This window comes from Phacochoerus africanus, chromosome 8, assembly GCF_016906955.1.
Source record: "Phacochoerus africanus isolate WHEZ1 chromosome 8, ROS_Pafr_v1, whole genome shotgun sequence".
NCBI lineage: Eukaryota > Metazoa > Chordata > Mammalia > Artiodactyla > Suidae > Phacochoerus > Phacochoerus africanus.
In genome coordinates, this window is record NC_062551.1 from 75,202,879 (window position 1) to 75,228,338 (window position 25,460).

Below are 25,460 nucleotides of genomic sequence, written 5' to 3' on the forward strand. Positions count from 1 at the left end.
GTCAATTTCTACTGTACAGCAAAATGACCCAGTCACCCATGTATATACATTTTTTTCTCACATTATCCTCTATCGAGTTCCACCATAAGAGACTAGACAGCCCTGTTTTAATGATATGGAAACTGAGGCTCAGAGAAGCCCAGTGTGTTTTCCAATGCCACACAGCAAATCTGCACAGGAACTGGCTTGAAACCGAGGCCTAAGTGATTCCCAAGACTGCTTATCTCACCATCTTATCTTGCCTTCAAAGAAGCTCAAGTCATTCACTCGTTTACCCATGATCATTATTATTATTATTTTGTCTTTTTAGGGCCGCACAAGCAGCATATGGAGATTCTCAGGCTAGGGGTTGAATCGGAGTTGTAGCGGCTGGCCTACACCACAGCCGCAGCAACGCTGGATCCTTAACCCACTGAGCCAGACCAGGGATCGAACTTGTACCCTCATGGATGCTAGTCAGATTCGTTTCCGTTGAGCCAGGATGGGAGCTCCTACCCATGACTATTGCTTAACAAACAGGTGCCTGTGCTTGGCACAACGTCAGGACTTGGGGATACCATGGGCGCCCTGATGGCTCTCACAGTTTACCAGGGACAAGGGAAGGTGCCCCTCTCTCTTCTCCTTTCCTCCCAACCTTGCCTGCCCTACAGTCCTACCCTCTGGGCCTGCATCCTCATAATGCAAACCAGACCTCTGTCCCCAGGCGACCTCCCCCCCTCCCATCAGGTGCAGCGCCAGCTTCCCCAAGGCCCTGGTTCTCACTTGGCACGAAGTCAGCACTGTAACCAATCCCCTCTCTTGTCCCTTGGCATTCCTCTCTTCTCCCTGCTTCTCTCCCATTAGGGCTCCCTAAGCACACCCCTTCCCTCTAAGCCTTTCTTTCCGGGGGAAATCTCCCCCCTCCCGGACCCCCTCAAACACGCCCCCCATTGTCCACTGCCTCCACCTCAGAAAGCGCAGCCTCAGCCTCAGAACTCTCAGGTCCCTGGATTCCACAAGCTGAGGTTTTAAAGGGGCAGAGGCTCCAGAGGGGATTTGGCCCTGCCTCCACCCCCATCTGGAGCTTACAAGTTCCGTGAGAATCTGGACAAGCAGGGAAGCCTCCAACCCTAGCAGAAGGGCATGGAATCTAGGACAGAATCAAGTGTGTTAAGTGGCAAATATAGTCTATGTCCCCCTTTCAGGGCACTTCCTTGCTCACAGCTTCATTGAGATTTAATTCACTTATCATAAAACGCATCTATTTAAAGTGTAGGATTCGGAGTTCCCGTCGTGGCGCAGTGGTTAACGAATCCGACTAGGAACCATGAGGTTGCGGGTTCGGTCCCTGCCCTTGCTCAGTGGGTTAACGATCCGGCGTTGCCGTGAGCTGTGGTGTAGGTCGCAGACATGGCTCGGATCCTGCGTTGCTGTGGCTCTGGCGTAGGCCGGTGGCTACAGCTCCGATTCAACCCCTAGCCTGGGAACCTCCATATGCCGCGGAAGCGGCCCAAAGAAATAGCAAAAAGACAAAAAAAATAAATAAATAAAAATAAAGTGTACGATTCGTGGTTAACGAATCTGACTAGGAACCATGAGGTTGAGGGTTCGATCCCTGGCCTTGCTCAATGGGTTGAGGATCTGGCATTGCTGTGGCTGTGGCGTACGCAGGCCGGTGACTACAGCTCCTACTAGACCCCTAGCCTGGGAACCTCTGTATGCCGCAGGTGCAGCTCTAGAAAAGACAAAAAAAAAAATTATAAAGTGTATGGTTTAGGGAGTTCCCCATGTGGCTCAGCGGTAACAAACCTGACTAGGATCCATGAGGATGCAGGTTCCATCCCTGGCCTCGCTCAGTGGGTTAAGGATGTGGCGTTGCCATGAGCTGGGGTGTAGGTCGCAGATGCTGCTCAGATCCCATGTTGCTGTGGCTGTGGCGTAGGCTGGCAGCTCTGATTTAACACCTAGCCTGGGAATTTCCATATGCCGCTGGCCCTAAAAAGACAAAAATAAAGCGTACACTTCAATGGCTTTTAAGTACATTCACAGAACTGTGCAATCCTCACTCCAACTTTGGAACATTTTCGTCACCCCCAAAAGAAACCCCACATCCTTTAGCCATCTCCTCAGTCCTTCACTCCCAGTCCTAGGCAACCACTAATCTACTTTCTGTCTCTAGATTTGCCTATTATGGACATTTTATTTACTACATATATATTTTTTTTGGCTGCACCCACAGCATACGGAAGTTCCTGGGCCAGGGATCGAAACTGAGCCACAACTGTGACCAATGCCATAGCTGTAGCAATGCTGGATCCTTAACCCAGTTCGCCACCAGGGCTGCAACTGGAGCCTCCACAGAGATAAGCCGGATCATTAACCCACTGCATCACAGAGGGAATTTCAGGGCATTTCATTTAAACGGAATCATACAATCTGTGGTCCTTGGTGACTGGCTTCTTTCACTTAGCAAATGTTTTCAAGGTTCATCTGTGTTGCAACTTGTACCGGTCCTCATTCCTTGTTTTTTTTGGCTTTTTAGGGCCGCACTTGCGGCATATGGAGGTTCCCAGGCTAGGGGTCTAATTGGAGATGTAGCCTTCGGCCTACGCCACAGCAACACCAGATCTGAGCCAAGTCTGAGACCTACACCACAGCTCATGGCAACGCCAGATCCTTAACCTGCTGAGCACAGCCAGGGGTAGAACCCACAACCTCATGGTTCCTAGTCAGATTCATTTCCGCTGCGCCACGACGTGAACTCCAGGTCCTTATTCCTTTTTATGGCCAGTATACTACATTTTGCATGTCCATTTATCAGTTGATAGACATTTGGGTCGTTTCCACCTTTTGGGTATTATGAATAAGGCTGCCATGAGCTTTTGGGTACAAATTTTTGTGCGAAGATATATTTTCATTTCCTTTGTGTGTATACCTAGGAATGGAATTGCTGGGCCGTGTGGTTCAGCCCCTTGAGTAATTGCCATATTTTCCAAAGTGGCGGAATCATTTTATATTCCCACCAGCAGTGTATGAGGGTTGCAATTTTTCCACATCCTTACCAACATTTATTGCGTCCTTTTTTTAAAATTCTAGCCGTTCTCGTTGATGTAGGTGTAAAGTGGTATCTCGCTGTGGTTTTGATTTGCATTTCCCTGATGGCTAACGATACTGAGCATCTTTTCTTTCTTTCTTTTTTGGTCTTTTTAGGACCCTGGGCAGATGGAAATTCCCAGGCTAGGGGTCGAATCAGAGCTATAGCTGCCAGCCTACACCACAGCCACAGTAATGCCAGCCCTGAGCTGCGTCTGTGACCTACACCACAGCTCACGGCAATGCTGGATCCTTAACCCACTGAACGAGGCCAGGGATCAAACCCTCATCCTCATGGATACTAGTGGGGTTCATTACCACTGAGCCACAGTGGGAACTCCTCTTGGGCATCTTTTCATGTGCTTATTGAGCTTTTGAGTATCTTTGTTAAAAATGTCTATTCAGACTCATTGTCCATTTATAAATTGGGTTGTATTTTTATTATCGAATGGTAAGAGTTCTTTACATATTCTATATGCCTATCTATTGTTTATCAGAAATGCAATTTGCAATTTTTTTCTCATATTAGGTCAATTATATCCTCATTTTTTTTTTTTTGTCCTTTAAAGCACAAAAGTTAGTTTGTTAAAGTCCCTTTAATTGAATTTTTCTCTTTTTTTGGCCACACCCGTGGCATGCAGAAGTTCCCAGTCCAGGGATAGACTCTGCACCACAGCAACAACCTGAGCCACAGCAGTGACTATGCCCAGTCCTTAACCACTAGGTCACCTGGGAACTCTGTATCTAAATTTTGCTTGTGCTTTTGGTGTCATATTTCAGAATGCATTAGACACTTTTTATTATAACATAAATCCAAGGTCATGAAGACCGATGTTTTCTTCTAAGGGTTGTATAGTTTTAGTTCATACATTGAGGTCTATGATCTATTTTGAATTAATTTTTGTGTATGGTGTGAGATAGTGGTCTGACGTCATTCTTTTGTTTGTGGAACATGGAAATCTCATCCCAGTGCCATTTGTTGAAAAGACTATTCTTTGTCAGTTGAACTGTCTCGGCACATTTATGAGATGTTAACTGGCTATAAATGTGAGGATTTATTTCTAGACTTTCACTTCTGTTCCACTGATCTATGATCTACCCTTATACCACTACTATACTTTATCGATTATTATAGCTTTGTAGTAAGTACTGAAATTGGGAAGCGTGAGTCTGCCAACTTTATTCTTTTTTAAGATTTTTTTTTTTACAGCCTCACCTGCAGCATATATTTGCCTCCACCACAGCCAGAGCAATGCCAGATCCTTAATCCATTGAGTGAGGCCAAGGGTCAAACCCCCATCCTCATGGATACTAGTTGGGTTCCTAACCTGCTGAGCCACAACAGAAACTCCCAAGATTGTTTTATTTTCAAATGCCCTTTCGTAAGTGGTTTTTCCTATCTGAGAAATGAGGGAATTTCTCTTTGAAATGTCTATGATGGCAGGGAAATACAGCACAAAAGGATGATAAGTAACCTAAAATATGTATTTCTGGAAGCCACCAAGGGAAGCTGCTCACATCAAACCCCCACCTTGGCCCTGGACCTACCAGAAAGAAGCTGGATCAATCACAGCGAGACTTTGCACCCACGTCACCTCCTCACAAATGGGATGGGCTCTCTCTGAGCCGATACTCTGCCTGTTGCGTTGAATTGAGTTCGTTTGGTAAATAATGTAGTTAACCTGGGAATAGCCAGGAGGTCCAATTATTTCCGGTGGCAGCAGAGGTTTAGAGATGCATCAGGCATGTCTAACCACGTGGCTGGGGTTTGAGAGTAAGGCAAGGGGCTGTCTGACCTCCCGCCGCTAGAGGGCAGTATAGGTTCCCCAGACTGGTGACTGTTTCAGTGGCTCCACTGCACAACCAGGATAACAATCCTTGCCCCGCCTACCTTACGCGCATTATTTCGTCAAGGTAAGCCTCTTCCAGAGAGCCTTCCCTGACTGCGCCCCGGCTGCGTGGCGTCTCTCTCCTCTTAGCTCCCACACACCCTGTGGATTTCTTCCATCGTGGCACTTTTCATTCTTCATTGCAAATGTTTTTTTTTTTTCTCTCTCTCTGGCTCCTCCAGTTTGTTAGTTCCATGAAGGCAGGAGCTGGGTGGACCTCATCTCGGTGGCACTCAGCGCCAAGATGCTCAACGCCCATCTTTGTTAGACTGAACTGAACCGAAAGTGCTCGGAACAGTTATAAGACCTGGCCAACCCTGGCACGGAGTGAGCCTTCCCTTGGAAGGTTCATGAGAGAAAGGTTCCCTGCCTGGGCAGCCACATGAGGAGGCCCAAAACATCACTGTGGGCCATCTTCACGCTGCTTGGCTTCCTGAGAGGAAGTAATGGGACTCCGTCTTGATGGTGGACACGCTCTCAAAGTTTAGCTTTTATTTATTTATGTGGTCTTTTTAGCCTGTGGAGGTTCCCAGGCTAGGGGTCAAATCGGAGCTGTAGCTGCTGGGCCTACGCCACAGCCACAGCAATGAAGGTTCCAAGCTATGTCTGCGACCTACACCATGGCTCACGGCAATGCCAGATCCTTAACCTGCTGAGCAAGGCCAGGGATCAAGCCTGCTAGTCAGATTCATTCCCACTGAGCCGCATCAGGAACTCCCCAAGTTTAGCTCTTTACAAATACCATGTGATATCACTTATATTTGGAACCTAAAATGGGGCACAAATGGGAGTTCCCGAGTGGTGCAGCAGAAACGAATCCAACTAGGAACCCTGAGGTTGTGGGTTCAATTCCTGGCGTCGCTCAGTGAGTTAAGGATCTGGCATTGCCATGAGCTGTGGTGTAGGTCGCAGACACGGCTCGGATCTGGCATGGCTGCGGCTGTGGCCAGCAGCTATAGCTCCGATTGGACTCCTAGCCTGGGAACCTCCATATGCTGCGGATGTGGCCCTAAAAAAAAGCAAAAAAAAAAAAAAATATATATATATATATATGGCACAAATGAATCTATCTATAGAACAGAAAGAGACATGGAGAACACAGTATCCTTGCTTATGGCTGGTGGAAATGTAAAATGCAGCTGGCTGTGGAAAACAGTTCAGTAGGTCCTCAAAATCCATACGTAGAATTACTATGTGGGCCAGCAAATCCCCTTCTGGATGTATATTCCAGAGACTTGAAAACAACGACTTGAACACGTATTTGTATACCAGTGTTCACAACAACATTATTCACAATAGCCAAAAGGTGGAAACAACCCAAATGTCCACCAATAGATAAATGAGTAAACACAATGTGGTGTATCCATTGTTGAAATAAATAGACGGCCAGAATTTTCCCGCAAAGATGGGTTTACATGAGATCAGCAGAACATTGCAACTCAGGGCTTGCAAACATGGCCAGCCATGTGCCAAGTTCCCTCAGGGCAAGGGAAGCAGAACCCTTATAGAGGGGAAAAAGGAAGTCCAGGAAAAGAGGGCTACAGTAAACATACACTTCATGACTCTTCATTGGCTGAGTCCTTGCTGGGGAAGAAGAGGAATCTTTCCTCTTCCTGTTAGACTCTATTATCATCTCAAGGGGTGAGAACTCCCCATTCTGGTCTCCTGACTCTATTTAATAGAAGTTTCTGTTTATTAACTCTTTCACACCATAGGATGGAATAACGTTCGGCCTTTAAAATGAATGAAATTCTGATACAGGCTACAGCACGGATGAACCTTGAAAACAATTAAACTAAGTGAAATAATCAGACTCAAAAGACAAATACTGCATGATTCTAAGTATATGAAGTATCTGGAACAGGCAAATTCATATACAGGAAGTAAAACAGATTCCCAGGGGCTGGGGGTAGCAGGAAAAATAAGGTTTTTTGCTTAATGGGTATAGGGTGTCCGTCTGGGATGATGAAAAGTTCTGGAAATAGACAGTAGTGATAGTTATATAACATTGTGAATGTACTTAATTTTGCTGAATTAGACACTTAAAATGGTTAAATGGTAGTTTGTTATTTTTGTTTGTTTGTTTTTTGCTTTTCAGGGCTGCACCTGCAGCATATAGAAGTTTCCAAGCTAGGGGTCCAATCAGAGCTGCAGCTGCCGGCCTACACCACAGCCACAGCAAAGCCAGATCTGAACTGCCTCTGTGACCTACACCACGGCTCACAGCAAGGCCAGATCCTTAACCCACTGAGCAAGGCCAGGGATCGAACCCACATCCTCATACATACCAGTCAGGTTCGTTACTGCTGGGCCACGATGGGAACTCCAAGGTTATGTATATTTTATCACAATAGTTTTTTTTGTTTGTTTGTTTTGTTTTTTTTGTCTTTTTGCTATTTCTTTGGGCCGCTCCCTCGGCATATGGAGGTTCCCAGGCTAGGGGTCTAATCGGAGCTGTAGCCACCGGCCTACGCCAGAGCCACAGCAACGCAGGATCCGAGCCATGTCTGCGACCTACACCACAGCTCACGGCAACGCCGGATCGTTAACCCACTGAGCAAGGGCAGGGACCGAACCCGCAACCTCATGGTTCCTAGTCGGATTTGTTAACCACTGCGCCACGACGGGAACTCCTATCACAATAGTTTTTTAAAATTTAAGACAATAGACCAATCCTGTAATAAACAGCTTACCTAGAGTGAGTAAAAAGGGCATGGGGAGAGAGAGAGTAGAGGGAAGAAAGAGATGGAGAAAATTTGGGAGCATTCAGTGAACCAAAGATTTGTGATCAGCTGTGCCTCACATAGGATCTGGCATATTATAAGCACTGAATTAAATACTTGTGTAATGAATGAGAGAATGGTAAAGGATGAGACAGGATTTTGAGAATTTGACTCTGATTAGACATTGTATCTCCTATCACATTCTGTGAGAAATCCAAGTTAAGACCAAGATACTTTTTTTGTTTGTTTGTTTGCTTTTCAGGACTGCACTCACGGCATATGGAAGTTTCCACACTAGGGGTCAAATTGGAGCTGCAGCTGCCAGTCTACACCACAGCCACAGCAACGCAGGATCCGAGCCACGTCTGCAACCTATGCCACAGGTCATGGCAATGCCAGATCCTTAACCCACTGGGCAAAACCAGGGATCAAACCCGCATCCTCCTGGATACTAGTCCATTTCTTTACCTCTAAGCCACAATGAGAACTCCCTCAGATATGGGCTAGGATAAGGGTGGCAGAGTAGGGACATTGCACTTTGCTGGTGGGTCAGGTAAGGATTTTTCTAGAAGAAAGAGCCTTGATCATGTCTTACAGGGTCAGATGATGGGAGGACATCCAGGTAGAGCAGAAGGAGGCAAAGTCTGGGAGAACCCAGAGGTGTCAGGGTGAGCTGTCTAGGTAGCTACAGCTTTGAATCTTAGCCAACTGGACGCTAGGTTGGAGGCGATAGGGATGACAATGAGACAACGGATTGCAGTGGGTTCTGTATTGAACTTTCTCTGTAGTCCTCCAGACAGCCCTTGTCTTCTTGTGATTGATGCCTGTGTCTGTCCGCCGCATGTCTTGAGCCAGGGCCTCCAGCAGAGGGCGCGCGGGCGACGAAACCGCTGAGGTGAACGAACTGCCTCTCTAGCCCGAGGCGGGTCATAGAGTCGCGCGGCTTCCTCCCCGCCGCGGGGAAGGAGCCGGAAGTCCGGCGGTCTCCCGGCGTCGAGATGGAGGAAGGAGGGTACGAGTCGGTTCTCTGTGTCAAGCCTGAGGTGCACGTCTACCGCATCCCGCCGCGGGCCACCAACCGTGGTTACAGGTGACCACCCGCCGCCGGGCCAGGCTGGCCACGGCCTAACCCCATCCATGCCTCCCCGACACGCCCCCCTATGGGAGCTGAGGAAGGTCCAGGCTCTTGGGAGGAGAGGGGGAAGTAATGCTGAGGTTTCTTCCAGTTCGAGGCCAGAGCAGGGAGGGGGACCCAGACTTTTCGGCTGTCTCAGTCCGACGCACAGGGCTCCCGGCCGTGGGGAAGGCATGAAAGCCGTGTCTAGCGCTGGGGGACGCCGGTGGGCTGTTGGGGCCCCTAAACGTGGTCAGGAGTGGTGGTGTCATAGACGTTTGTTTTCTAGCGCTGATGGCCTTGAAGGGATCCCTGAAAAGGCTTAAGAGGGAGGGGCCCCATCCGTGGCAGAAACCCCGAGGGGAAGGAAGGGAGCCCCGAACCGCCCCAAGGACCCGTCCAGGAGAGCTGACGTTGAAAGCCCAAGGACTCTTCCTTGGCACGAAGCCCAGCCGTTATCACAGCCTGTGGCAGTTGGGAGGAATCCATCCACATTTGTCTGGTGAAATGTTCACCTGAGCCGAATCAATACATAAGTATTTGTGGATGTAGGGTATGTGGCAGGGAAGACAGGAAACTGGCCCATAGGAGGACAACAGGGGCGGGGCGGGGGTGGGGGTGGAAGGAGACGTCCTTTCCTTGTTTACCTTTTTGTGTTATTTACATGTTGTCACTATATCAAAAGAAGAAAAATATTAAAAGAAAAAAAGATGTACCTGATACAGACAACCCAGTCTATGGCTATTTTGTGCCACTGGGAGTGGGGCGGGGTGGGAGGGAGGTGTTGGATGGGGTTCTTTTTTTTTTTTTTTTTTTTGGTCTTTTTTGTTGTTGTTGTTGTTGTTGTTGTTGCTATTTCTTGGGCCGCTCCCGCGCGGCATATGGAGGTTCCCAGGCTAGGGGTCTAATCGGAGCTGTAGCCACCGGCCTACGCCAGAGCCACAACAACGCGGGATCCGAGCGGCGTCTGCAACCTACACCACAGCTCACGGCAACGCCGGATCGTTAACCCACTGAGCAAGGCTAGGGACCGAACCCGCAACCTCATGGTTTCTAGTCGGATTCGTTAACCACTGCGCCACGACGGGAACTCCCCGAATGGATGGGGTTCTTGAAGACAGTGTTTGTCCAAGTTATTTGGAAAGACCGGATTGGCCTGTGCCACAATGACCATGGAGTGTCCACCTACCTGGCCTCTCATTACTTTCCAGTTGTGTTAACACGGGCTCATAGCTGATTTTATGGTGAACAGATGTGTTCTTGAAGACCTTTGGCATCCATGACATAGTTTAAAAATATGAAAGCAACAGTAGCAACAACAACAAACGCGTATTTGCTTTCTGTCGTCAAACGGGATGTGGGCCACCAAACCAGGGATGGTCATCTACCCCCCATCCCCTTCCTTAGGATGAGTTTGGTCCTTCTTGGTCCCCCAGGGATCAAAGTTACCAAATGTTAGGGCTGGCCATGTTGACTTAGAGGACATTGCCAGCCCCTGCACTTCAGCCTTAGAGCTCTGCCCCGCTTGAGTCTAAGGCCTCTTGCCCCGGGAAGAGGAACTGAAACTGAGTCTGCTGACTTGTGAGTCGAGCGTCTGCATTTGTGTGGACTTCAAAACAATCTGCTTCCACAGTATGGTGTCTTTCCGAGTCCTGGCATATGCTTAGGGACTTCCAAGAAAAGCCTCTTGGAAACACCCGAGGTTTTTGCTCTTTGGGGGCTTTACTGAGCTCCTTCTTAGAACTAAAATGTCACGTTTATGCTTTAAAGGAGCCAAAAGGGGCCATTGTGATCGGTCCATGGTTTCCTTGGTTTATTTCTTCTTGGGATACCTTTGAGAATATGTTTCTTGAACACTCATTCACTTTGTTCACATGTCCTGTTGCTCTCTTCTCTCTTTTCTTCCACAGTGGTCTCAGTGGTTCCAAAAGATCACTCTGACCACCACAGCCTGACAGAGTCTTAAACAAATCATGTGTCCCAGTAGCTGCTTGCTTTACAGAAGGAAAACTTGGAATCCTGCTCCAGAGAAAGTCTCTATAATCTAGAATTGGGGTTGGCAAACGATGACCCACTGTGGTTTTTTTTGGCTCACAAGCTAAGAATGATTTTTGCAATTCAGACTGTCCGTAAAGTTTCACTGAAACATAGTCATGCTCCGTAGAAAATATTTGGTTAAAATACTTAAAGCATCGACAGGTTCACGCACTGTCATGGCTTTCTCTCTGCAGCAGCAGAGTGAGTAGCTGGGACAGAGATCGTGTAAAATTTTGCCAACCCCTGGTCTAGAGCAGGCAGCCCGCAATGCCCTTCCCATTCTCGTCCCCAGCAGGAGCCTCTGGCAGAGGCACAATGGTTTTTGTCCCTGTAGGGCTTCGGAGTGGCAGCTGGACCAGCCATCATGGAGTGGCCGGCTGCGGATCACTGCAAAAGGGCAGGTGGCCTACATCAAGCTCGAGGACAGGACCTCAGGTAAAGGCAAGGGAGGCCTGCGAGGAGGGGCTGAGGTCTCAGACCTCCCACTTTGTGAAGGGAGAGGCAGCCCAGGCCTGGCCAGGCCAAGCCACCCAGGGACCGTGGGACCCTGTCCTGAAATTCAAAGGCCTGGGTGTCCTTATAAGCCACCTCCATTCCCCCGACCTTCAGTTTAAAAGGGAGTATTTCCTGTCAGGCACATGTTCTTTGGATGTCCTTAAGAAAATACTAATTTTGGAGGCCAGGGAGAAAAGACCTGCGGGTTGGTCCACGTAGGAAGCCCTGGAAGATAAGCTGGGTGAAGACGCCCAGCCCCTGCTGCTGAGCTCAGCTTCTTCCTTGGGAATCCTGCTTATCGACTAACTAACTGGTAACTTCCCAGACTGACCACACCTATTAACTGAAAGAGCTGGAAACTGCCCTCTCAGCTCTTTTGTGGTGAGAGAAGCCAAGCTGGGCTGTGCTGGGGTCAGCTGGCAGTTGTCACCTTTGGTGAAATCGCTCCGGAAGTCCTGCAGCCCCAGTGCCTCTGGGTGAGTGGAGGGCAACATGGTCTGCGGTAGCCCCGATCCCCCTGCCCACACACACACATGCCCACCCAGAGCAGGGATTTGTGCAGTAAGATGTCCCAGCTTTCAGTCATTTATTTTTTCTAATGTGTAGAGATTTTCCTTTGTGGAGCAAATAAAGCGGAACTGCAGAGGCGTGGGCAAAACTGGCTGCCTCTTCTCAGAGTGGCATCTTGTGTCTGAGCTGTGGGACCTTGGGCAAGCCACATGACCTCTGGCACCTTGGCCTCCTTGTTGGTGAAGTGGGGATCACATGAGCTCCTGCTTCACAAGATTGTTGGAAATACAAAGCAAGCATGTATTTATCCACATGCTTTGTCACCAAATGCAAGGTGACCCAGAGTGTTGATTTGTTTTGAGCACGATTGAGCATTGGTGGCAAAGGAGTTTGAAGGGACAGCTGCTGTGGCTAGGCCAGAGAACTCTGTGAGATTTGCTGGGGTGTTCCAGATGGCATCACAGGGGAATGACAGCACCTATCTCTGGGGAGTCTTGGGGACTGACTTTAAGGTGACCACCTGGTGTAACAGCCACTGCTCAAAGCTGCGCCTCACCTGCAGCTTGGGGTCATGCCCACTAAGTTGTATTTGTGTTTCACTTTCCAGTCACTTTAGACTGAAGTGTTTCAGCCTCAGCTCTAGTGACATTTGGGGCCATTGAGTGCTGTGGTCTAAGTCACATTTAAGCTGTTTAGCAACATCCTTGGCCTCTAACTACTGGATGCCAGTATACCCTCCAAGTTATGGCAATCAAAAATGTCACCAAATCTGGAGTTCCCACTGTGGCACAGTGGATTAAGGATCCAGCATTGCCACATCTGTGGCACAGGTCACAGCTGCAGCTCGGATTCAGTCGCTGGCCCAGGAACTTCCATAAGCCATGGGTGTGGCAAAAAAAAAGTCACCAAGTTTGCCAGATTTCCCTTTGGTGGAAGGGAAAGCCAAATCACTTATGATTGAGAACCACTGCTCTAGACTGAAGGCATCCAGGTGGATCCCAGATCCCCAGGTAGCAAACTAGAGGGGGCAGAGGAATTAACAAGAAGCTACAAACTTGGGCCACTGTTTGGATTCAGTTCAGCCTTGATTACCCAGTCACCTCTGAAACGTAGGATTCAGTAGAGACTATTTGATTAAGTACTTATGCATCACCAGAGATCAGCACGTGAGAAAATGACTGAGTTGTAAATGCTTTCAGAAGGTGAGAAGGTGTGTGTTACGTGCACCTGGAGAGCCGTAGTGGACAAGGGGGTGCAATTTGCAAGAGCGCCTTTTGAAAGCAGTCATTCTTGTCCTGAGATTAGATTAAATCAGCCAGTTTCATATTCTTCTGTGAGTGCAAAAAGCCTCTGCACTGAGTTCACCTGCCCCGCTGGAGTCCTGCCTCAGGGACCAGGCCTTTTTTGAAGATATGATATGCCTGAACCAGGGTGACACAGTTAACGTGAAAGGGTGACCAGCAGCTCCAGTTCATTCTCATGTGGAAATGCCGGCCAGTGTTGCTAGATCTTTTGATTTTAAGAGAAGTCAGATATCTGGATTTTTTTTTTTTTTTTAATTGGCCACCTTGTGGCATATGGAGTGCCTGGACCAGGGATCAGATCTGAGCCACACTTGGCGACCTAAGCAGCAGCTGCAGCAACGCTGAATCCCTAACCCGCCGGGCCAGGAATCAAACCTGTGTCCCAGTGCTCCCAAGATGCCGCTGATCCCTTTGTGCCACAGAGGGAGCTCCAGAAATCGGGATTATTTTGTGTGTAACTTGATTTTGAAACATTAGCAATTAAATTGAACATTAAAACTGTGAGCTGGATCTGACCTGTCCGCTGTCTCTGACTTAAACCTTTCCCTGGTTATGTTCCTGTTTGTTCCCTTTGAGGAGGATCCTAGAGGAGGGCTTGCCTATCTGCCTCGCAGGAAAAAGGCCCCAGTAGTGTGGTAGGAAGAGGCTGCCAGGGGCTTAAGACTCACCCTCACCTTTGTTTTCAGGGGAGCTTTTTGCTCAGGCCCCTGTGGATCAGTTTCCTGGCACAGCGGTGGAGAGTGTGACGGATTCCAGCAGGTACTTCGTTATCCGCATCGAAGACGGAAATGGTACGCATGGGACTGGGCGCCTTGTCCTCTGAGAGGTTTCCCCTGCCTCTGGAAAGTGGGATTGATCGTGTGTTGTCCCCCAGGGCGACGGGCATTTATTGGAATTGGCTTCGGGGACCGAGGTGACGCCTTTGACTTCAATGTTGCCTTGCAGGACCATTTCAAGTGAGTGGTTCCTCCCCGTTCCCCTGGGCAGAGTGATCTCCCAGGTTCGGGTGCCCAGGTGGTTGCGTGTGGTCTGTCTGCTTGCAGAGCCTCGGGAAAACTCACTTCTCCTTCAGGGCAGATGGCCTTCTCTGTGCTCTGCCAGTCCTCACTCCTGCTTTGAAGTCGTCTCCTTTTCCTGGCCCACCTCTGCCTCCCCAGTCAGCTGGCCCAGCCTTGCAGCTGTCAACATCTCTTCCCTCACCAGGCCCCTGAGCAGTCAGGGTCAATGTCAGGCTCCTCTGGAACTTTCTTGGTCCTTTCCTCCCTGGTGTGATACGTGGTGCTCCCTCAGGGCACAGCCTGGCAGTCCTTTCTGAACCTAAAAGGGCAGGAAGGACTGCTCCCCCGCCATCTGCAGGACCGCACCTCTGGCTGCCAGCAAGTAGGGAGTGTGCCGCTGCTCATGTGGGCGCCTCTGGCTCTTCTCTGCTCTGGGCAGCTGCTGGAGGGATGCTCTGTGGAGGGTGGGGGACCATTTTCTTGCTCCTTCCTGGGCATCTTTTGTTTTTTGTTTGTCTTTTTTTTAGGGTCACACCCACAGCATATGGAGGTTCCCAGGCTAAAGATCCAATCGGAGCTATGGCTGCCGGCCTGCACCAGAACCACAGCAGATCCGAGCTGAGTCTGCAACCTACACCCAGCTCACGGTAGCGCCAGGTCCTTAACCCACTGAGCGAGGCTAGGGATCGAACCCGCAACCTCATGGTTCCTAGTCGGATTCATTACTGCTGAGCCACAGTGGGAACGCCTGGGTGTCTGTCTTGTTCCCCCACCTACCTTATAAGGCCTTGGGAGGTGTCGAGATCTTGTCTTAGTTTTCATGCCACCTGCTGAGGAGAAACCAGGTTCTCAGGTTTCTTGAAAACCAGGACCTTCTACCTAAATGATCTCGTGGCATTTTCATAGCAGTCTTTAAGGCATAGAGAATCATCATCCCATTTTGCCAATAAGAAAACTGACGTTCATGCAGCTGGTTACGTGTCACAGCCAGGTTTTGAATCCAGGTCTGACTCCCAAGCTGCTTGGTGTCTACTGCCCCAGTGCAGTAAAGGCTTCATCCTGGACCGGTGGCAGGTAGGGGTGACGTGAGTGCCTGGATGCAGGGCACCTCACCTCTTCCTCACCTTTGCCTTCCTGCCCTCTCCCCAGATGGGTGAAGCAGCAGTGTGAATTTGCAAAACAAGCCCAGAACCCAGACCAAGGCCCCAAGCTGGACCTAAGCTTCAAGGAGGGCCAGACCATCAAGCTCAACATTGCGGTGAGTCCCAGCCTCGCTCGGCTGCATTGGTCACCACACCAAGCCCGGCCTGGAACCTGTCTCACTCTTTTCTAACAGTTTGGCACATATTATTGAGAAGCTGCCCGGTGCCAGGTACTATGCTGGAGGTGAATGAGAAGACTCTGCCATCATAGAGCTCAGAGTCAAGCTGGGATCGGGGGAGTCAGGGTGTGGTTACAACTTGCCAGGCTGGTTCTACAGCCCAGGGATGTCCTCAGTGCCATGAGCTCCCAGAGGGGCTGCAGCCCTAAGTTGGGAGTGGGGGAAACCAAGGATGGCTTCCTGGAAGAAGCAACCTGTCACCAAGGAAAGAATGGTCAAAGGGTGGTTCAAGCAGAGGGAACAGCACATGCAAAGCCTCTGAGTTGAGAAACATCAGTTGCTTCCTGCCAGAGCCAGTGTTTCTGTCCTGGCTGTTAGGGGCAGGGGTCAGTGCACTCATCTCACGCCGCGTCTTGCTTTGTGCCTTGGCTAAGGATGGCTTGGCAGCTCTCTGGGCTGGAAAGTGTCAAGGGTGGGCACTGAGAGTCACAGGCACCTTCTGCTGGTGGTCATGTCCTGGCTCCCTGTGTCTTCGTCCAGAGCTGCCCTGCGTCTGGCTTTCCCCCGTTCGCTCCTGTTGAGAGTAAGGGTTGTGCTGGGCTTGGCTGCTAAGACTTGGCCTTTGCTTGGCTGCAGGATTTGGGGGAAATGAGATCCCGGTGGATTTGTTTTCTGAAGAAACTTTCTAACCCTAATATGATGCTCTTCCTGTTTGCTTACCATCTCTTTCTCCTCTTTTCCGCTTCATGCTGGTGATGGTCTGGGCCCCTCGAAGTGGGCCAGCTGGCCCTTAAGAGGAAATCCAGGTCATAGCCGGCGGACCGGTTGGGATGAGCATCTTGGTCTTGCCGGGAGGAAACTAACCTTTAATGAGCAGCAGCTGTGTGCCAGGTAGCGTTTTTAGGTCCTTGTCATGTGAATTAAACTCTCTCCCCTTTGCCAGTGGGGAAACGAGGTGTAGAGAGGTCGAGGGGCTTGCCCAGGGTCAGAGAGCTAGAAAAACCCCGCACAGCTGGACTCAGCAAGGTCTCTGAGGGCTTTGGACCTCGGGCTGTGGTCTGGGCATTTGATGAAGCTGCTGCTCTCTGACAAGGCGGGAGCTGCGTCCTCTTCATCTTTGTAGCTGCTCTGGTTTCTTGTTCGCCTTCTTGTTCAGGTTTTTGTGTTTAAATGTGTGGTTGAAGTATAATATGCATCCAGAAAAGTGTATGCATTGTAAATGCAAAACTCAGTGAATTTTTAAAAACCAGATTTACCCAGACACAGAGCGGAAGAGTGTCAGTGCTCTGGGAGCCCCTCTCCTGCCCCTTTCCACGCGGTAGAGTGACCACTCCCCTGACTTTGAACACGTGAGGTTTTGTTTTTGTTTTTTTTTATTTTTAATTTTACGGCTGCACCCACAGCGTAGGGGAGCTCCTGGGCCAGGGATTGAATCCAAGCCGCAGCTGTGGCAACACCGGATCCCTTTAACCCACTGTGCCAATCCAGGGACCTAACCTGCGCCTCTTGAGCAACCTGAGCCACTGCAGTAAGGTTCTTAACCTCCTGTGCCATGGAGGGAACGCCTAGGTTTAGTTTTGGAGGATTAAGTAATTGAATCATGTGCTTCATATTCTTGTGTCTGACTCCTTCCCTCATGTAGTCCTGGCGAGCGCAGCCACACTGTCACCTGTACTTCTCACCATGGTGCCATTCCCTCATGTGTCCTGTTATCTCTCCATTTAACTGACGGTGGGCATGTGGGGGGCTTCTAGTTTGGGGTTGTTACAAGTAGTGCCTCTATGAATGTTCGAATGTAAGTCTCTTGGTGCCCGTGTGTGCCTTTCTCTTGGGTCTCTGTACTAGTGGACTGGCAGGGGTGTCAGTTCAAATGCATAGCTTTAAAGATTCTTTCCAGCAGTTTTTTGAAGAGGCTTTCCCAGTTTACACTTCTGCCAGAAGCACAGGACTCTTCCCGTTGCTCCATACCCTTGTCTGTGCTTAGCTGTTCTGATGGATGTGCAGGGCTATGTCATTGTGGATTTTTGTTTCTTTTTGTTTTTGTTTTGGCCATGCCCATGGCATGTGGAAGTTCCCAGGCCAGGGATCGAGCCCACACTACAGCAGCAACCGGGGCCACTGCAGTGACAGTGCTGGATCCTTAACCTGCTGTGCCACAAGGGAGCTCCTCATTATATTTGATTTGCATTTCCCTGATGATTAATAAAGTCGGGTGCTGAGGTGTTTTGTTTTGTTTCATTTTTTGGTGTTTTTAGGGCCACACTCATGGCATGTGGAGGATCCCAGGCTAGGGGTCCAATCGGAGCTATAGCCACTGACCTACGCCACAGCCATGACAACACCAGATCTGAGCCACATTTGTAACCTACACCATAGCTCACGGCAACGCTGGATCCTTAACCCATTGAGCGAGGCCAGAGATTGAACCCACATCCTCATGGATGCTAGTCAGGTTCGTTAACCGCTGAGCCATGATGGGAACTCCGTGTGTGGGTGTGTGTGGGTGTGTCCACGCCTGCAGATTGGGAAATTCCCGAACCAGGGATAGAACCCAAGCCACAGCAGTGACAACACCGAATCCTTAACCGCCAGGTCACCAGGGGAACTCCCTCAGTTACACTTTGGGAAGTTATTTGTGATGCATTGAATATAGCCCATAGCCGGGAGAGTGCTGGGAGGCTAGCGCCTGACCATCTCTTGGTGGCACGGATGTGTGGGGCCTGGAGGTCACCTTGACCCCAGTAGCAGTGGGACTCTGGCGGAGCTGACTGATTCGCATTCCTCCCCTCTCCTTAGAACATGAAGAAGAAGGAAGGAGCAGCTGGGACTCCCCGAGCCCGGCCCGCCAGCACAGGAGGCCTGAGCCTGCTTCCCCCTCCCCCAGGGGGGAGAACCTCTACCCTGATCGCGCACCCTGGGGAGCACTTGTCCGTGGGGGGCTCTGTGATCCAGCCAGCAGTTGTTCCCAGTTCAGGTCAGTGTTCAGAGGTGATTCTGCTTGCTGGGTTCCTCTTCCTGGCGGCTGGGACCCCGTGGCTTTCCCTCCTTTGCTCACACCTCTTGGTCACTCGGTACCTGTGAGTGACAAACTGGAAGGTGGGCGCCATAGAGCTGGTCCTGCCCGCATGGGGTAAGGGCTTCCTCTCTTCCCACCACTTAGCCCTCCGAGCCTCTGTCCTCCCCTGATGGGCAGGGGCTGCAGCTCATTTGCTGCTGTGAAATCATCAGCTTGTGGGTTCCTGCTTCTCAGAGGCGGCTCACTGAGCGAGTGCGTAGGTGGAGACATGGTCTCTGCTCACAGGGAGCTCAGTCTAGTAGGAGAGAGGATTCATGGGCACAAAGACCGAATGTATGGGGCCCAGGCTCACTGCCAGCAACGTGATCTGGGGAGGCTTCATGGAAGAGGTGGCATCAAACTGGCCCTTGGAGGAGGTTGGGGCAGGGGACACCTGGCATTCCAGACTTTTAAGTTTTAAATACTTGGTGTGTTTAGGGAGATGGGGACAGTCTAAGTATTCCAAGGTGAGTAGTAGGAAATAAAATTGAAATAAATAAATAAATACATAAAATTGGAGATGTGGCTTGAAGCAAGCTCCTCAGTGAGACTGGCAGGTGCTGGAAAGCTGAGCGGCCGCGCCCCCAGGAAGCTGCGCAGGTGCTTGTTCCAGGGTGTGAGGAGTGCCTTTTGGGGACCTGGGATTCCGGAAGTTAATGCCAGCCTCTTATCAGTGCTGGGATGCCAGCCTCATCCCTGGACGTCCCCACCCCACCTGCCTGGCCCGGCCTGATGCTCTTGGCCTTCCCCAGACTGGGGGTTGTCACTATTCTTTTTTCTTTCCTTTTTTTTTTTCCTAAGTATGTGGCCGCACCTGAGGTATATGGAAGTTCCTGAGCGAGGAGTCCAGCCACAGCCACCGTAAAAGCAGTGCCAAGTAGTTACACTGTGAGCCGCACGGGAAGTCCCCACCTTCTCTGTACAGTTCTCAGCCGCATCTTGGGGGGAGGGCAGGATCAGAAGGGGAAGCCTGCTTTCTTTTTCCCTTTAAAGGGTTGTGGACATTGGCTCCCCTATCAGGAGGTCAGGCTTCAAACCTCAGCCCTGTGGAGAGCACCTCAGCCTGGGAGGCTGCCAGGAGGAACCCTCAGGGAGAGCCACCTGCTTTGGGACAGGGGCATGAATCTGCATATTTATTTGTATGCTCACTGAGGTCTGAGAGCCACTGTCTTAGGCCTTCCCTCCGTTGCTGGTGCATTTTTAATGGCCAGTGTGGACTCCCTGCTGTGTGCCAGGTAGGTTTTGGGCCCTGGCAATACTGCAAGTACAGCCCCAAGTCCCGCTCTCCAGGCCTTTTTTGTTGTTGTTGTTTGTCTTTTTAGAGCCGCACCTGCAGCATATGGAGGTTCTCAGGCTAGGGGTTGAATTGGAGCTGTAGCCGCCAGCCTATGCCAGAGCCACAGCAGTGCCAGATCCGAGCCAAATCTGCGACCTGCACCACAGCTCACGGCAACGCCAGATCCTTAACCCACCAAGCAAGGCTGGGGATTAAGCCCGCAGCCTCGTGGTTCCTAGTTGGATTCGTTTCTGCTGTACCACGACGGGAACTCCCAAGGCCTTTGTTTTGATGTACAAAGCAGACATTTAGCATGTCTGCAAAGAGGGTATAAGAGTCATGAATAGGAGTTCCCGTCGTGGCGCAGTGGTTAACAAATCTGACTAGGAACCATGAGGTTGCAGGTTCGGTCCCTGCCCTTGCTCAGTGGGTTAACGATCTGGCGTTGCCGTGAGCTGTGGTGTAGGTTGCAGACGCGGCCCAGATCCTGCGTTGCTGTGGCTCTGGCGTAGGCTGGTGGCTGCGGCTCTGATTGGACCCCTAGCCTGGGAACCTCCATATGCTGCGGGAGCAGCCCAAGAAATAGCAAAAAAAAAAAAAAAAGAGTCATGAATAGCTGACATTTGTTGAGCGCTTTTTTTATGCTCTAAAACCAGACTGGCTGAGTTCAAATCCTAGCTTTTCAGTTGTGTGCTACTCAGAAATTTTTCCCTTACTTTGTGTCTCAGTTTTCTTATCTGTAGGTGAGAACAGTAATGAAACCTGCAGCTAGGTTTCTTGTGAGGATCAAATGAGCTAGTCCTCGAACAGGATTTGGAACCACGCCTGGAGCATTGTAAGCACCCAGCGGAAGTTCTCCGTTTGTTAGTATTATCGTGGTGATCATCGCCGTGTGCCGGGCCTGGTCTGAGCCTTCCACATAGATCACCTTATTTGATCCTCAGAGCAGTCAGTCCTGTGAAGTGGTCGCTGTGACTGTCCCCGTCTCGTTTTATTTATTTTTGCTTTTCAGAGCCACGTGTGTGCAATGTGGAAGTTCCCAGGCTAGGGGTTGAATTGGAGCTGTAGCTGCCAGGCTGCACCATGGCCACAGCAATGCAGGATCCGAACCGCATCTGCGACCCACACCACAGCTCATGGCAACACCAAATACTTAACCCACTAAACAAGGCCAGGGATTGAACGCACGTCCTCATGGATACTGGTCAGATTCGTTACCACTGAGTGGAAACTCTGTCTCTATTTTTATTTTATTTATTTTTTGCTTTTTTAGGGCCACACCTGTGGCTTATGGAAATTCCCAGGCTAGGGGTCGAATTGGAGCTATAGCTGCCGGCCTACACCACAGCCACAGCAACGCTGGATCCAAGCCGCATCTATGACCCACAGCACAGCTCACAGCAACGCCGGATCCCCAAGCTACTGAGCGAGACCAGGGCCTGAACCCTGTCTCCTTTTTAGATATAAGGAGACTGAGACCTAAGTAACCTGCGCACCGTCAAACAGCTGGTCCTGTCCTATCTCCCCCCAGGGGCTGTAGTGAGGTCGAAACGAGATAATGTCTGTTGAGCACTTGGTGAACTGTAAAGTCAACTGTTGAAGGCTCTGGTTTTATCTCATTTCCCAGCCCAGAGCCGATTAGAAATAGCAAATGGGTGGGAAGGAAGAGGGTGGCAGGCACAGGGCCTTCAGAAGGGACGGTTGGTAGCACGGGGGAGGTGCTAGGAAAACACAAAGCAGGCACTGTTGCCCCATCATGCCACCCACCCCGGTGAAGATATACACAGAGATACCTGCTTCTGTGTTACTTCTAGAAGGCTCTCCCCAACCCCTAACCAGTTGGCTTCCAGGACTTGGCATGGGTCTGACACTTGTTTCTCAACTAGTTGATCCAGACAGTGGACTGAGGGCTTTGTATGACCTTAGTGGGCATTCTCATGCAAGAGATCAGGGAAGGAAATTAAGTTTCAAACAGACTTCCAGCATAAAGAGTTGAAAACAACGCCACCTTCAGGTGCGAGTGATAGATGGCGTGTGGCTGCCCTCGCTCGCACCCCTCCCCGCCACCTGTCCGGGGCCTTCTGCTCTTTCTCTAGGAGCCCTCAAGGGCTTGTGAGGTGACAGTGGAAACATAGCTGCTCCTTGGTGTTTTGCTGCCCCAAAGCACATCTGTGTGTGTCTTTCTCAACCTCCTGTAATCATGAGTCTGATTTTGGGGTCACTGGACAACCAGAAAGAGAGGTCCCTGACTCCTGTCTCTTCTCTCCCTTCCCTTCGGACTTGGGGACATCAATAGGAGGTGCCACTGTGTCCTGGCCGCAGCCCAAGCCTGCCACTGCTGCCACCGCTGACATCTGGGGAGACTTTACCAAATCCACAGGGTGAGGAAGGTCTGGGTGGGATTGGGGCCAGCGCTATTTCTCTAAAAACCTGGGTTGCCCCCACATGCCTTCCTTCTGACATTGGGAGCAACAGCTCTGACTTGGACATTTTCAGGCCAGCCGGGGGACAGCCCCAGAGTGTCCACTTTGGTGGCTCATTTTGCTCTGTGAAGGAGTTGCGCTGCTCTCTGCTGCTGGATGGCCTGGAGCCTCCTTATGCAACTCTTGCTGGTTTTTAAACCACCTCACCAAGCACCCTGGCTTCTGCCCAGGACCTCCCTCTTCTGCTGCTCTCCGCCCCCACCCCCCAGCCTGCCAGCTTCTCTAGGACACTGGGCTGAGAGTTAACCTGGCCTATCTTCATGGGACTTCTGAGGCAAGCACCGTCTCCTGCCTTTTCTGCTTCCATAAAGTTTCAAGCCTTTACTTGGGGTCAGGATGGAAAGATGCCAAGTACCAATCACAGTTGTTATGTGGACAAGCTCTAGGACAGGAATCAGCACACTTTTTGTTTTTTGTTTTTTAGGGCCACACCCACGGCATATGGAGGTTCCCCGGCTAGGGCTTGAATCGGAGCTGTAGCTGTCAGGTTGTGCCACGGCCACAGCAACACAGGATCCGAGCCACATCTGTGACCTACACCACAGCTCACGGCAACACCAAATCCTCAACCCACTGAGCGAGGCCAGGGATTGAACTGCAATCTCATGGTTCCTAGTCAGATTCATTTCCGATACACCATGACAGAAGCTCCAGCACACATTTTTTTTTTCTTTTTGGCCACGCCCACAACATATGGAAGTTCCTGGGCTAAGAATCAAACTTGCAGCCACAAGGGAAATCCCCAGCACACATTTGCTATGAAGGACCAGGAAGCAAATAGTTTAGCCTTCACAGACCATGTGCTCTCTGTTCCAGCTATTCAGTGCCGCGCTTGGAGCCCAGAAGCAGCCATGGACAGTATATAAATGAATGAGTGTGGCTGCTGCCAATGAAATTTTATTTATAAAAACAGGCAAGGGACTAGATTTGGTCTAGTCCTGGGCTATGGTTTGCTGACCCCTGCTCTAGAACATTCAGGGGCTGGTTTCTTGGAGCTCTTTCTTCTGAAGAAAGTCACATTTTACCTGCTTTGTATCTTTTTTTGTTTGTTTGTTTTTTGTCTTTTGTCTTTTTAGGGCCCCGCATCCTCAGCATATGGAGGTTCCCAGGCTAGGGGTCTAATTGGAGCTGTAGCCACTGGCCCACGCTAGAGCCACAGCAACGTGGGATCCGAGCCTCATCTGTGACCTACACCACAGCTCACAGCAGTGCCAGATCCTTAACCCACTGAGCGAGGCCAGGGATTGAACCCGCAACCTCATGGTTCCTAGTCGGTTTCGCTTCCGCTGCGCCACAATGGGAACTCCTGCTTTGTATCTTTAAACCTCTGAAATCTCCCACTTCTCGTCTAACCTTTACAGGTCGACTTCCAGCCAGCCTCAGCCAGGCACCGGCTGGGTTCAGTTCTGACCAGAGCACAACTCTGTCATGTAACTTCTGGAAAGGAGCCACCTCATCTGGGCTGAAGGAAGGAGGGTGAAGCAGTCCCTGGCCAGCCTCTTCTTTGGAGATGACGCTCCTCCCTTCCTTACCTGAACTCTCTTGACAGATTGGGCACGTTAAGCAGTAAATTGGTACCATGTCACAGTGGTTCCTGGGATTCAAGGATGCAGCCGGAACACCGGAGGAGAGAGTTCCAGGATCCCTGTCCCTGTCTGTCCTCTTGACACAAGAAAGACTGAGACTGCTTCTTCCCTCACAATGACCATATTAAATACAAGCCCCGGGAAAAGAAGGGAATGAATGTGTCGCCTGGATTCAGATCAGCCCTTCCCCGGGGTTACAGGTGTCATGCGATCACTGTTTGGAAGGGGGCTCTCTGCACTCCCATTGGCTGTAGCCACTGCAGTCCTGGCGCCTTTTGAGGAGGGGTTCCTTCGGGATTCTAGCAGGATTATAGGCAGCAGCTTGAACAGTCCGGAAGGAAGTCAAGGGTATTAACCAGCTTTTAAAAAATGTTTTAATACTTGCTTTTGCTAATGTGCTGAAATGCACTAACTCATTGTCTTTGCAAAAAGGACTGGTTGCAGGAGGCCCCCAAGGTGCTTCGGAAAGCATTCCTCACCATCAGCCACAGGAGCTGCTGTGAGCTTTGGGAAGCTGTGTTTATCTCGGCCATGTGCCTGCTGCCCATGCTTGCCAGGCCAGGCGGGCACTGGAAGCCAGCTGGGACAGTATTTGGGCCAGAAAGTGGTGGCTGTTCTCATGGAGGTGGGGGTTCGGCCTTCCCGTCCATTGGCAGCTCTCTGGATTCACAGGCTTACTGTGTGGTTCCTGGCGGCTTGGGTTTGCTCCTTGGTGGTTTCCGAAGTGCCTTGTCTGCAGACAGCTCTTGCTTTCTCTTCTCCTTCAGGGACTGTGCATGACAGAAGCAGTTCTGAAGCAGCTGGAAGTCTAGGGTTGCCTGTGTTCCTGGTTTATGAGAATTTTATCTGAGCACATCTTTAAAATTGCTTTTATCGACATACGTTACCTCTTAATTGAAAGGTTTCTAAAGGGTCAAGGTGATGAACTGAAAAAAATGCTGACCTTTTTATGGGACCAGATTTCTAAGATAAAAAAATAAATATTTTTTTCTCTGTCAGTGTACGTCAGAGACGGAATTGTATCTGGCAGCATGGCTGCTGATCCCTCCCGGATGCCATGACTCACTGCTCCTCTCACCACCGACTGTGTGTCCAGACTTAAAAGTCTGGGGCTAGGGTTTCAGATTAGCGAAAATGAGAGAATTTGGCCCTGTTGTCCTAAGGCAACAAGTAATTTCTCTTCCATTCACCTGGAAGAGTACAGTCTGTCTGCCATTCTGGGACATTCTGGGTTCCTTGCCTTCCAGTGTGGGAGGGAACCCGTGTCTCCCATCAAGACCTCGTGTGGAAGCATCTCCCTAAATAGTAAGGATGTACAGGTGCACAGGGGCCAAAAAATAAGATAAAGGCTCTCTTCCCACCTGTGGGTTCTGTAGGAGAGATGGTTCTTGTTGTTGGTTGTGGAAGTGGCCGCTTTGGCCTAGGAAACAGCATGCAGGAGGACAGAGGCAATTGGAACCCAGGATCCTCGTGTCCTTTGAATAAGGAAAGGGGATTGCATCAAAGGAGTCTCCAAAGTAGGCAGTTTTTTTCTTGTCTATTTTCCATTCCCATCTATGTGCTTGGAGGCTGGAAAAGAAGCAGCTTAGACTTACAG

General features: G+C 50.2%; 1 protein-coding gene across 2 annotated transcripts; it reads left to right on the forward strand.

Annotated features, from left to right (window-relative positions):
• Positions 1 to 8,618: 8,618 nt before the first annotated feature.
• Positions 8,619 to 24,861, forward strand: NECAP2 (NECAP endocytosis associated 2). Of its 2 annotated transcripts, XM_047792072.1 has the most exons (8): positions 8,619 to 8,774; positions 11,170 to 11,270; positions 13,831 to 13,935; positions 14,019 to 14,100; positions 15,292 to 15,400; positions 18,260 to 18,437; positions 22,091 to 22,175; positions 23,639 to 24,861. In XM_047792072.1, exons 1-8 carry the CDS (start codon positions 8,683 to 8,685, stop codon positions 23,685 to 23,687), a joined length of 801 nt encoding a protein of 266 aa, XP_047648028.1. In that variant the 5' UTR covers positions 8,619 to 8,682; the 3' UTR covers positions 23,688 to 24,861. The 2 variants fall into 2 exon arrangements, with proteins under 2 accessions (XP_047648028.1, XP_047648029.1); XM_047792073.1 differs by lacking the exon at positions 22,091 to 22,175.
• Positions 24,862 to 25,460: the final 599 nt, after the last annotated feature.